This window comes from Myiozetetes cayanensis, unplaced genomic scaffold (genome assembly GCF_022539395.1).
Source record: "Myiozetetes cayanensis isolate MyiCay16 unplaced genomic scaffold, myiCay2020 scf1, whole genome shotgun sequence".
In the NCBI taxonomy this organism is placed as follows: domain Eukaryota; kingdom Metazoa; phylum Chordata; class Aves; order Passeriformes; family Tyrannidae; genus Myiozetetes; species Myiozetetes cayanensis.
In genome coordinates this window covers 21,559,014-21,571,719 of record NW_026086604.1, presented here as the reverse complement: position 1 = coordinate 21,571,719, position 12,706 = coordinate 21,559,014, and the positions used below count along the sequence as shown (strand labels likewise).

Below are 12,706 nucleotides of genomic sequence, written 5' to 3'. Positions count from 1 at the left end.
CCCAGAGGGATGGAATGGCTGGAGCCCAGTAGGACTATGAGGTGGGGCTGTCAGAAGGGACCTTGGAGAGGCAGTTCACCAACTCATGTTACCCCATGGAAACACCAGCATGGGAGATTTCCAAAATCCCCTCTCTGAGGTGAAGCATCTCCCAGCACTTGGGTTGCTGAGTCCCAAAGGCTATTCAGGATGCTAATGTCTTCTACATCCTTCAGAGGGCTGTGCAGAGGTTCACTGATGACCTGAGCATGCCCCTTGAGGGCAATGCCCTGCTTATGGGTGCAAGGATGGTAGCAGACACCCTAGGGGAAGAAAGGAGTCGGGGCTCATTCCTGGCATAAGCTCAGCATGCTGAGAGCTCCTCTGTGCTACAGGCAGCAAATGCTTCACAAAAACTACACAAAAATGAACCTTTGCACTAGGAACAGGTTCTGGTAAGTGTTTGAGCCCCACAGCTACAGCATCAGCAACCTGCTCCCTATCTTCTTGCAGCTCCCAAAGTCTTGAACTCCTGTTGTGCCGCAGCACAGCACAACACCTCATCTGGTGTTCCCTCCTCCAGCTGCACAGGTCCAGTCCGAGTGGGGGACCAGCCATTGGGCTGGGAAAGTTGTTTTCCCCTGGGGCCAGCAAGGTGGCAGTTTTTTCCTAAGTTTCCTCTTCCCCATTGAATGTCATCTGTTGCCTCAGGATCAGATGGGCTTCTGCTAGTGAGGTGAGTGGCAGGTCCCTCATCCCAGACTGGGAGATGCTGCCAAAATTATTTCTGAGCAAATTTTTAGGATCATACCACCGCAAACTTCTTGCTGAAAGCCTCATCTCCTTTATGCAGTGTGCCATAGCTCAGGCATAAGATAGGCTCTGAGATGTATTCACGACACCAGTCTGGCAAAGCCCAGCACAAGCAGAGGCTGTTGTGGCTCTGGGTGTCAGCTATGAACAGTGAAATCTTCTACTCTTCTATTCCCCAAAAAGCTCTTATGTTGTTTCCTCTGAGAATCAATGTCCCCTCCTCCATTTGAAAGTTTATAATTACCCAGAGCAACCGATCGGCAACTGCGGCATTTGCAACATCTGGGAGATCTTAAGGCATATCCCAGTCCAAGCTGCACTGATGTAATTGTTTTGCTGGGTGAAGGACGATAACTCTCCCCGCGTGTGTTTATACTCCTTCAAAATAATCCAATGGTTTTTTTGAGGCTCACTTATGTCAACACGTGCTTTATTGTGTCTTATGTGTTTTTAAAGCAGCTGGAGGAGAAGTCCCCTTTCAAAGCATACCTCCTCATGATCTTTTTGAAGTAGCTTGTCGAATAAGGCTTTAATGGCTGTTTTGGAGGTGTCCAGACACACCACTATGTTCAATATACTTATGAAAAACTGAAGAGCAAGAGATCCCCCAGAGCTTCAGAGGCAGAAGGGCTACACCCTGTCTTTCCATGAGAAAATATAAGAGCCTGTGACCAGGTAAGAATGAAGCTGTGCAAAGTCAGGCACTCTGCTACCCAAGCTCTATAGCAAGAACCAGCTCTGCCAACCTGTAGGTTGGCAGTTGGCCCAGCAGAAGATGCTGCTTCCAGCAGAAGCTCTCCTGAAGATCTGGGAAACAGAAGCAGTGATACTGATGCTCTTTTAGGTAAGCCAGGTGAACATGAGCTACCTCGTGCAACATTAACTACAGATCTAAATGTCTAATCTGTCATAATTACATCACCAGTCTTATAATAGGAATTGCAGCCTCTCTGTAAGACAGATGAAAAACATGTACTTTGAAAGGAATTTCTTTTATTCTGTTTTGTTGGGTTTGGTGGTTTGGGGGGGTGAGGGGGTTATGTTTTGTTTGTTTTTATTTCAGTTTAGGGGTTTTTGAATAGAAAAATTAAGCATATATAATTGCTGCTAGTGACAACCTAGGTCCTGACTTTGCCCCGCTATAGCCTAAGTGCTCCTAGGCAGGAATGACTACCTCCATAAAGCTCTGAAATGCTGATCTCACCGCTCCTCTGGTACCTCGGCTTTTGCAATGCACAGAGCAGAGCTGAGCCATTCCTCACCTGGCAGTAGAATGCATTTTGCTTTGTATCAGAGCCACCTCCGCACTGCTGTGACAGTCTGGTGAGCTCCAGCAGGCAGCCTGGGCACAGAGCATTGCTGGGGGCCTGCTTGCACACTGGTGGAGCTTTCTTCCATCTTCTTCAGGATGAGAGACTGCAGCTGAGAAACACGGAGGATTTGGAGAATTTTTAGTTAATTGAAGTAAACCAAACATATCAAGCTGCTTTTATGACTATTTCATAACAGAATCTTTTTAAACTAATACTCCACTGGGGAACACAACTTGCAGACAGAAAACCCTCTGAAGTGCCTTGAAGAGATCTGAGCTTTGGACTCTGAACTTTGCTGCTTATAAACAATCACTTCAATCTGCTAGGCCGCAGTGGGAGTATGAGGCTTCATAAAAGGGCTTAGGTGTTGTAATACTAAGTGCAGCAGTGTTTAACTCCATGTCTCGCTATCCAGCCTCCCCATGCAATCCAGAAGATTTAGACACAAAGAACCAGATCTGTGCAGGCCAGTGGGGAACCGCTTTAGGAACGGCTGAGGAGAGCACGGCCCAGCTGTGCTGAGGTACCTCTTTCTGATCGGGTTTCAAAGTCCAGATCCTTTCCCAGCACAGGAACCAAAGCAGCACACTCTCATAAAAAAAGCAACAGCAATTCCAGCACTTGTTTAGGGTTTGGAAGAGGAAGATCCAGAGCTCCTTTTTTGCTGCAGAGTTGCAAGCATCCAAAACTCAGACCTACCCTATAGCTGTTGGGGCATCTTCTTGAAGCTGTTCTAGTTTTCACAAAAGGAAACAGATGAGGTTGGGCCACAGGAGATGGGCATGCAGGCCATGTCCAGACATCATGGAGGCAGGACAAGGACAGCTTGCATTCCACTCATGTTAAGGTTCAGTGGATGATCCTTAAGTATTTTTTAAGGAAAACTTAAGCCTCAATGAGTGCCATGAACTTGGCATTCCCAAAGTTAGGACACATAGGCATCTCCCTCTGCAGTGGCCTGCAAAGCATCCTGGCCTTTGCCAAACCGCCACATACCTCATTCCTCAGTATCAGTGACTCCATTTCCCAAAATGCATTCAACTGTGTTTGTGCATAAATGCATCAACTTCCCCTCATCCTCACCATGCACCCCCAAAGCAGGCAAAGGTGATTGAGGTCAACCTATTTTCCTTATACTTCTTTCAGATCCCTGCACATGGTTTCCTAATCCTGGGTCTGTCTCAACTCCTCACCCACTCTGCATTCCTCGCTCGAGCCCTTGGCGTATCTCCTTGATCCAGGGGCCAGGACTCAGGTACTACAGGAGAGAGCAGGGCAGGAGCTCGTGGGCAGTAACTGCCCAAGCAGGCACCCTCTAGGCAGGTGGAGTCAGGCATTGCCCTTATTTTGAAGCAGCTGGTAAAACAGCCTAGAAAGCAGCTCTAGCCAACCCACCAATCTGAGTCATAGTCTTTCCTGATATAGTTCATTAGACCTTTCATGCAGAACAGTTGGCCAAAGGGACTAATAGCCCCGCCTGCACTCCACAAAATAAATCAGAGAACTAAAGCATTTGCAGAGAAGGGGACTGTGTATCCACACCTTCTGTGAAGAAAAAGGAACTGAGCCCACAGGCTGCCAGCACAAGATAGCTTTAAATCATCAGTAAGCAGAAGGCATTGAGGGCTCCTTCTCCAGATGCACCGTGAGAATACCCACCTTGCCAGGAAAGCAGAGGTGCACATGCTTTCTGGCACTCTGGGGCATCAGACCAGCGTGTCACCTAGTCCCAGCACCACCTGCACTGAGGTTCTGAGTGAGCCAGGAACTACTTGACACTGAAGGAAACTTACAGCTCTGCATGGTCAGCAGGGGAGGAAACAGAGTTTTAGGATCAGGCCCAGTTCAAGGGCACTTATTGTTTACAATGGAGTTGGTTGCCTACAGATTTTTCACGACGTTAGCCCTTTGGGCCCTAGACCAGCTAGCCGAGGCTTTGAGAAGCGAAGAAGTCACCCTGGTACCATGCTGGAGCAACAGTGGCTCCAGCTGCCTCTGCCTGTTCTGCTCTGCAGGGTGAGCCCTTACCCCGGCCACAGTTTCAGTCCACAGAAACTGATGGCAAAGGCACAGCAGCACCGTGGGGAAACCCAGAAGATCATCTTGACCTTTACTATCTAGAGAGAAAACGCTTCAAGTCGGAATGTGTTTACCATATTAATGCTAAAACAGTTCCATTATAATGACAAGCATGATGTTTCATCAAAATTCTTATGAGATTTATATGTGCTGTAGCTCTCCTTCAGATGGAAGTTGGATGTAAAACAAGCATATGTTTCTTGTTACAGTGCTGAAAAAAATCCATTGTTTCTGGGTTGACTGATTCAAAATTTAAAGAAATCAGTCTGACATAACAAACATGATCTTCAGCAATCAAAATGTATTTTTATATTTCACTATGTATTTAATAAAAAAAACTTTCAAGTGAAGCACAGGTTTGCTTAAAAGTGATGAAAAATAATTCAAGCTAAAACTGTCATCAAACTGCAGGATTAGCAATATTAGCTCACTCTTAATTTTACACACATGATTTCGATGCAGTGAACTCAAACTACAAAAAGACCTCAGTAACTTATGGAATCTCTATAAAATTCATAAAAAACCCCCTACAATTAACCAAGAGGAAGGTTTCAAAATCAGGAATCAGGAAATGCAAGATTCACCATTGCCTTGTGCATTATGATATGACCTTAGATTGCAGGTTCACATTTTTCCCAGTAGGCACTCCTCTCATTCAGGAATTCTTTTCAATCCTTTTCAGTGCACAGCTTAGCCTTGCTTCCTGAAAGCACTTGGTACAGAGGTCACAAATGTATCAGCTTCTTTATAAGTATTTCTGCATTACCATCAGAGGAATAAGGATTGTGAGAATCCCTGTGAAATTTGCTCCTTGTACCACCACCTGTAGTAACCATTGAGTGTATGGCCGAACATCAACACTTTCACCTAATATTTTCAGAAGAGATCTACTGAACCTAGATATAGATGTGATTACTCTGCAGTTCTGCAGATGTAGCCCCAAGCACCCATATATTAAGCATTTAGCAAAATTCTTAGTGGGCTTCTGTAAGCCAAGTGTCTTTCTCAAGTGTTACAGAAGAACCTTGTGACAGCAGCAGAAAGAAGACCCAGTTCTCCAAACCAAAGAATGGTCTTTCTTTCCGCATCAGACTTTTCTTCTCTTTTCACCTCTGGCAATTCGACCCCCTTTACTGTTATCAAGCTTTTCCTTAAAATGAGGCAGCTCTGCAGACAGTGAGCTAATGGCTGCACAGTCCACAGTCACTGATGGAGGAGCACACAGCCTGCACAAGGAATATGGCAGCGTCCCACAGAGAGCTGCACAGGTGGGAAGGAATCATTACAATTAATGGCAGACCTGAAAACTCATTTTTACAAGTCCATTCCTTCCTATCCCAGATATTTTTAACAATAAATACAAGTGTTCAAAAATGGGAATCATGCTGACCCTCCAACCTGTCACCACCAGGATTCAGATCTTACAAACAAAACTCCAATTTCTTCTAGCTACAGTTTAATGCTTGTTACCTCAGTGTACGCCGAGGGGAACACCAGAGGGTGAAATATGAAATGTCTTCCAACTTACTCACGCATTAGCCAGTAGTACAAGCATACAAATCTCACATCATGTATTTTAGAAAAGAATTTACAGTCTCTAACACAAAACTGCTACAGCTCCTGGTTCCCAGGCAACAAATATCACTCTTGCACCCACCTCCTTCCTCACCATTTTTAGATACTCCTAAATGTTTCAAAGAATACACCTCCATCTCTGCTAAAAAAAAATACAACAGTATTGAGTGACATTTTTCAAAATACTTCAACAGGAGTTGTGGAATTTTAAAGTTAAAAATTATCACTCCAAGTCAGAAGCATCTGGAAACATGTCTAAATGAAAGCTGTTAAACAGCCTCAGTGAACAGGCAAGCTCTTAAACTAGCTTCCTTTTCCCTCTTCCCCTTGTGCTGCCATAAAAACGTGGAAAGACTCTTTTATTAACTTCTACTACTCACCTCTGACTCTTAAGATGTTACATTTGAGTGTAAGGGCATCAGTGATTTCAGATGCTTTAGGCCAACTGCAGCATGGCTGCTTTGCACTTCACTCAAAGCCTTTTTTTAAGTGCCAGATGCCAACAAAGCCCTTTTCTCTAAACCAAGTAATTTTTGAGATTTTTTTTTCTCAATCCAAACTTACAGTCAAATAAGCAGTGACTGTCTTCCTACAAAATTCTAGCTTTTGTAGAAATCTGACCAGCTATGCCTTTCAATTATCTAATGGAAGCAGCACTTGAGACTTCTAATATTATTCTAACAGATAATTAAATAATTCTAATTCCATTAGAAAAGTATATTCTAATAATTCCATAAAGAGAAGTGAAACTTCAGGCCCTATTTGTCTCCTGGAAGAAAAACAGAAAGTTCTCAAAAATTATATATGATTTAATCGTTAGATTTTACTACAGGAAATGAAAGAAACCTCCCATTCTTAATGTAATCTTCCCACAGACTTTTAAGGAATACTAGTGGTGCACATATTTTCAGAGAGTTTTGTTTTGCCACATCAGGCTGTGAATTTTTGAGGTAAGTATTTCACCCAGGGATCACTGTACCCATCCTGCAGGTGTAAGGGACTTCAGCAAGCAGATGAAGATTAATAACAGAGCAATGAGCAAAGCTAAAAGACAGCTTCCATTCTAACTTCTAATTCAGTATCGTATTTCACTGATCATATCAATTGAAAACAGCAGATGTGTTTTGCTCCCTTTTTTTTTTTCCTAAACTGCTCTAGCTTTTTGTAAATGGAGTGCTGCATTTGGCAGACAAGCATGTGTAACAAAATGGAAAAGACAAAAACCTTGAGACTATCACAGAAATTGTGTACTTCACACAGTGGGTTATATATGACAGGTTTTGATTTTCACATCTAACACCAATATCTGTCTCAAATTAACAGTACCATTAAACTACAGAAGACCAAAGGTCTTCAGCCAGTAGGAGCCAGTACATTCTGGATACCAAACACTGTAAACTACAGCATGCTTTAGGTGATGAAGAAAATACATGGGAAGTTAAATATGTTGTTGAAAGCACATCAGAATACCACTTTTACCCTTTAAAAGAAAAAAACATCGAAAGAAGCTGAAGTGAGACAGTCATTACGGTTTACATGAAAATAGTCTTTTAAGGATTAACAATGTATATTGTACAAAAAGCTAGTGAAACATTTCCTATTTTATGACTAAGGAATCATTTGTATTTTCCATTTTTTTAAATACATATGTGCTCAGATGTACAGGATATTACATTCTGCTGTCTTACAATACCATTGTAACACCAAGCACTGGTATTTTTATCTACAGGGAGAAGTGACAAATGAAATACAAACTCCTTTTTAATTTAACAAAGTAACTACTACTACTTACCTAACCCTACAACTGTAGAAAACAGCTGTACCATAAAAAGAGTAAGAATCAAAAAGCTGGAATGAAGACTGCATACCATTAAACTAATATGTAATGTATATGTTCATAGGAAAGATCTGAACATTAGCTTGTTAACATTCAGAAAGAACTCATCCAAGATTTTTTACTTTGACATGTTTATTTTAGTTGGATGAACACACTCAATGAACAAGCTGAAACAGTATTCCTCAGCCACACAATTGCCTCCCTGTGGACTTTTATAACTAAATGTTTAAAAATATCAGAAATACGTGGATATTTTCATGAAGAAGTTCAATAGTTACTTCTTGTTCCATGCTTCCTTTTCAAGTCTTTCACGGATTACTTCTTTTAGGTATGGTTCAAGATAATGGTGATCCTAAAAAAGAACAGAATGTATTTAAATTTATAGTGAGGACCAGAAACATGTCAAGTCATTCCTACAGACTACTTGTCTCTCGTTCCTCCTCAGATTTGACTAAACACCAACACAACAAGAAAAAACCCAAGCATTACTTACTGTGAAAAGGTAAACTTTGTATCTGCCAAGTCCGCACTGAGAAGTTCTCTGCTACAGTAACCACTAATGCCTAATTCCTCCCCAACATTAACAAGCAAAGGGATGGTTCCAGCTACAGCTCTAGAAGCAATGTTCTTTTGGCAGATACCCAAATGTACAAGATCCACTTTAATTAAAGTCCAACTATAATACTCTGGAGAATCTTTTTTTGACCTTAACTTCTAAAACTTGGGATTTGGTGCAAACCTGTAAACTTGACTTTGGTGGAACAACCTGACCACGTTTAACACTTACAAACCAAATTGCTGGTTTAGGAAATACGTAACCAGTTATCTGATGCAGCAGTTACCCAGATAAAATCAGCAAGACCACAAGAAAAATCCTCTGTTTACACAGAGACACATTAATACCCTTATACTACCCTAAAGTCAAAAGTTTAGTGATAAGAGTCTTCTCCGCTTGGTAATCTAGAGAAAGCTGAGGTAGACAGTAACGCAAAGTATGTGAATCAACTCACTTCTAAAAATAAAATTTACTTAGCTATGAAAAGGAAAGTGTAGTTTGTTTTTCAAATTACTAGACGATGCTTATTTTAGTGTAAAATTTCCCTTTAACTTATTCTTTCTTGGCACCTTCATGAATAAAACCTTTGGCTCGAGATTTTCTATAAGATTAAGATATTAATCAGAAACTCAAGAGACCTTTTGTAAGAATTTTCAAGCTATTTACAGAGTATTTTTAACAGCCTAGAAGAAATATTTTGTCTGAACACAATGTGCTATGACTCTGAGCTGCAGCTTGAGCTTCTGTCATCGTGAGAAAAACTTGGTAATTTCTACCAAAACCCAGAAATTTCTAAACAGCCATCAAAAGCTGTGTTTTCCAGAGGTGTTCTATGAGATACTGACTCGTGTACTCATTATAAAGAACATGTAAGCGTGTGTCTCTTCAGAGAATGACAATCCCAAAGACCAGTCGCAGCAGTGCCATTTAAGACCTCCACCCTGGAATCACTCTGTACACGCACCTCCTCATACTTCACCCACTGGTCTTTCGGAAGGATCTGATGTTTCAAGCTCAAGTCCAATGCTCGCTTTATGCGAAATATTCTTTCATTGTAAAGATGTTCCGGGAGTCTCTTCAGTGCTTCTTTTACATCATCGTCTTCATACAATGTATCATCTCGCATTAATCCTGTACCGAGAAGTATCACTGAATAAATTTTCCTAAGTAAGATTTAGGACTGACTTAAGTGTTTCTAAGTACCATGGGCAAAACACTTCCAATGCAAAATTATGAAGAAAAACCAAACCAATCCAGGAGAACCATTAACAGCTCACAGAGAACATGCAATTCCAAACACTGGCTTTCACATACTCTATCTACTTTTTTTTTTTTTACTTCTTTTCTTTAAAGAGAAATAGGGAAAATAGGTATTTAATTCAATGTGTTTCATGAGAGTATGTACATACAGAACATTAACTTTTCTGGATCTGAGGGTTGGACTTACGCTCATCTATTTTTATATTTAAGATGACTGTCTAGGCAAAGGGTTTAAGAGCTCTGAATCCATTAGAGTTGGTCAACCACAGATGTGACTCCTTCAGTACTGAAGAATTATGCTCTAAACTCCTCTATCCACAATGACCAGATATCCATTGATTATATGAAGCCATGGAAACCTGAAGCTCTGTGTTTCTGTATGAGTTCCAAATCAGAAGTTAAATTAGGGAGAAGCACCCTGTCTTCTCAAAGCCAAGAACACTCTACACCATTTGTGGAACAAAGAGTTCCTGAAACTCAACCAAGCCTGCTTTAAGGTTCAGTATTAGCAAAATTCCTTTAAAAGATTTGAACTTATTGTGGTCAGCAGTAAATTACAGGCCCAGAATATTCAGGTTCTCATTCAAGAACAGTTCTGCTATCTAAATGGCAAAAACACTTGGTAACAACTCTGAACAAGCTGAAGAAAATATCATCAAGTCAATCTCCTCTACTTAAGGAAACACTGTTTTGACACCTTTTACAGCACAGTCCAGGCCAGAGTGACACCATTTGAAGTTATGGTGACACAAAGGGCAGAACTAACTAAAACCTCTTGTGCACTCTGGATACTTTGCATAAGCATTGTGGACAGACTGACTGCTTGCTATCAGTGGGAACCTCTCCAGCTTCAAGGGTAGTCTTTAGGTTAGAAGATACTGGCTGGTGAAAGTGGCTTGGTGAGGAAAGGTAAATAATCAAACTTTCAGGACTGCTCTATGAAAATTTTTTCAACTGCTCCAGCTTGACCTTAGCTGTTACAAGTTAGTCACTAAAAACATGAGCAAACACAGAAACAACAGAAAAGTCACCAATTCATTACTAAATAGAAATCACAATGAGTGAAGCTACTGCCAACTTTTTCCCCCAGAAAACCAGTAGCTAATTTTGATCCAAAAGACTTAAGCCAAACTGCATATGCCAGTTATGAACCATAACTGAACTCAATCCAACACTTACCAAGTTTGTTGAACCCAGCTGCATTGTAGTACCACTTGCGAATGCTGTCTATCAGGCGACTACCTCCTGCGACTGAACGTGACCATCATCAGTTGCAGAGCAAGACAAAATTGAACATTACACGTTCCTATGACAGTACACAAATATTTGCTGTCCTCCTTCACATGCAGTAATATAACACTGCATCAAGTTTGAATTTGAACATAGACGACTTGGCCTCTCTACTTCTCAACATCCCTTAACTGAAAATGACCAGGCAGAAGGACTCTCATTATTTACTGCAGTTCAACCTGTTTCCCAAAATGTCAATATTAGACTGCTTTAAGACTTTAACAAGGAATTGGTTCATTGTTCCAAAACAGCACCAGCACTTCTAGGCTCCATAACTCTTACATCAGCCAGAATGGTAGTGTTCTACAGAAAGCAAAATCATCATGTCTTCCAAATAATTTATCACAGTTCCAGCAGTGGGTTAATGTGATTTCAAGGCCAGCATATGAGTATGTTGTTAACCCTTTTTACTTCTCCTCTCCAGTCACCTGAATGCTACTTCAGAGCTTCCTTTATCAAGAAACTGCCTAAGTGAACCAGAAAGTCAACACTGAAAAGTCCCCCCCCCCCCAAAAAAAAAAGATAAAAAAAATTTTTAAACAGAAAACATAAAAACACAAAACCACCACATATAGCACGTTCATCTTTCATTAAATGCGATTGTGGATGGCAAAGGCGCATTAAAACTTAAATACGACGCTGTACCATTGAAGTAACGCAATAAGGGGTACAGCACAATACGGGCAATGCAGCCCGGGCAAGCTGTCTTACGTGACTTTTAAGGCGTTTGTCTTACCAAGTTACCCCAAAAAAACAGTGCTAACTGTGATACCAGTGTGTCATTAGCGTACTCTCCCATCCGGTTATTTACTGACTCCTTCTTTAGGAGTGCTTTAGGGCCTGAGAGGGAATAACCTTCGACCAGCCGCGCCCGCAGTCGGTACCCGCACAGGACAGCGACACCCGGGGCCCATCCAGAGCTGCCCAAGGACTCCTCCAATGCTCCCCAGCACCCAGAAAATCCCGGTATCAGAGCCAGGCTCCCTCCACTACCACATGAGGAACAGCAAGGAGAATTGCCCGCCAAGGCTGTGCCAGCAGCACTCGCTACCCCCGTCAAGGGCACACAGTGCACACCGGCTCCCCGGCTGTCCCTGTCCCCGTCACGGCCCGCCTCGCTCCCCGGTGCTGTGCAGGTTGAGCGCAGCGTCGCGGGCGGAACAGCCCCAACCCCTGCCCGCCGAGCGGCCCCGGCCCCGGCCCCGCCACCCGCTCCCTCACCAGGCGCCCTCGCCGCCATGTTGACCTCCGCGCCGCGCGGCCTCCTGGGTAACCCGCAGGGGCGGGCCCCGCGAGCGGCGCATGCGCCCCGTGAGGGTGGGGGAGTGCGGGTTGCGAGGGTGAATATTAGCGAAAAACAACGAAAATAAAATTTAGCTTTGGGAAGCACTGTAAGCAAAGTACCGATCGATATCAAGGAGAAGCAGAAACCTCTCTCTGCTCAGCTATCGCAGCTGCCCGGGGAGCAGCCCTGCGTTCTGAGGCACAGACCGCTGCCTCTTCCCAGCAGTTCCTTCAGGAAGGGATCACTGCGTTTCAAAAGAAATAAAATGAACATGTGGGATTAGGCCAGAAATACGGCTGCAACAGGCAACTTTTAATAAGAAACGCAAATAGCACAATCTAGACTGCACCACACCGCGAAGCTGTATCGTGTTGTACCCAGTGTTGTATCCAAGTTGCTGTGCTGTACCCAGCAAATGAACATGTTCAATCCAAGGCCACCAGCCCTTGTCAAGAACAGCCGACTACAATAAGTTGGGTAATTCTAGCCCAAACGTTTCTTCTAAAGATTCTTTTTTCATCTTAGAGCCACAGAGTTTTTTTGCACGATCCTCAGAAAGTTCTTCTATCCTCTGCCCTTTTCCCTTTCAGCACTCCCATAAAATCTTTTTGCTTCCTTTCTTCACAGTGTTTCTGGGAAGCTATTTTGGCAGAAGCACATGCATTTAACGTTTCAAAGAAACTGGTTTAGCTTTGGCAGCGATCATTTTTACATTTAAA

General features: G+C 42.6%; 1 protein-coding gene across 1 annotated transcript; it reads right to left on the bottom strand.

The window, feature by feature from the left end:
- Window positions 1-6,984: 6,984 nt before the first annotated feature.
- On the bottom strand, window positions 6,985-12,006 carry LOC126645463 (cytochrome b-c1 complex subunit 7). Its single transcript, XM_050325937.1, has 4 exons — window positions 11,924-12,006; window positions 10,592-10,663; window positions 9,117-9,283; window positions 6,985-7,948 (listed from the first exon to the last, which is right to left on the bottom strand). The coding sequence occupies exons 1-4, from the start codon at window positions 11,940-11,942 to the stop codon at window positions 7,871-7,873; spliced, it is 336 nt and encodes a 111-aa protein (XP_050181894.1). The 5' UTR covers window positions 11,943-12,006; the 3' UTR covers window positions 6,985-7,870.
- Window positions 12,007-12,706: the final 700 nt, after the last annotated feature.

Bases quoted from the DNA above. Each gene is read 5' to 3' on its own strand.
- LOC126645463 (XM_050325937.1), bottom strand. The intron at 9,284-10,591 runs GTAAGTGTTGGA...TTCTCGGTACAG, and splicing joins AGCTGGGTTCAACAAACTTG to GATTAATGCGAGATGATACA. The intron at 7,949-9,116 runs GTGCGTGTACAG...GTTCTTTTTTAG, and splicing joins AGTGGGTGAAGTATGAGGAG to GATCACCATTATCTTGAACC.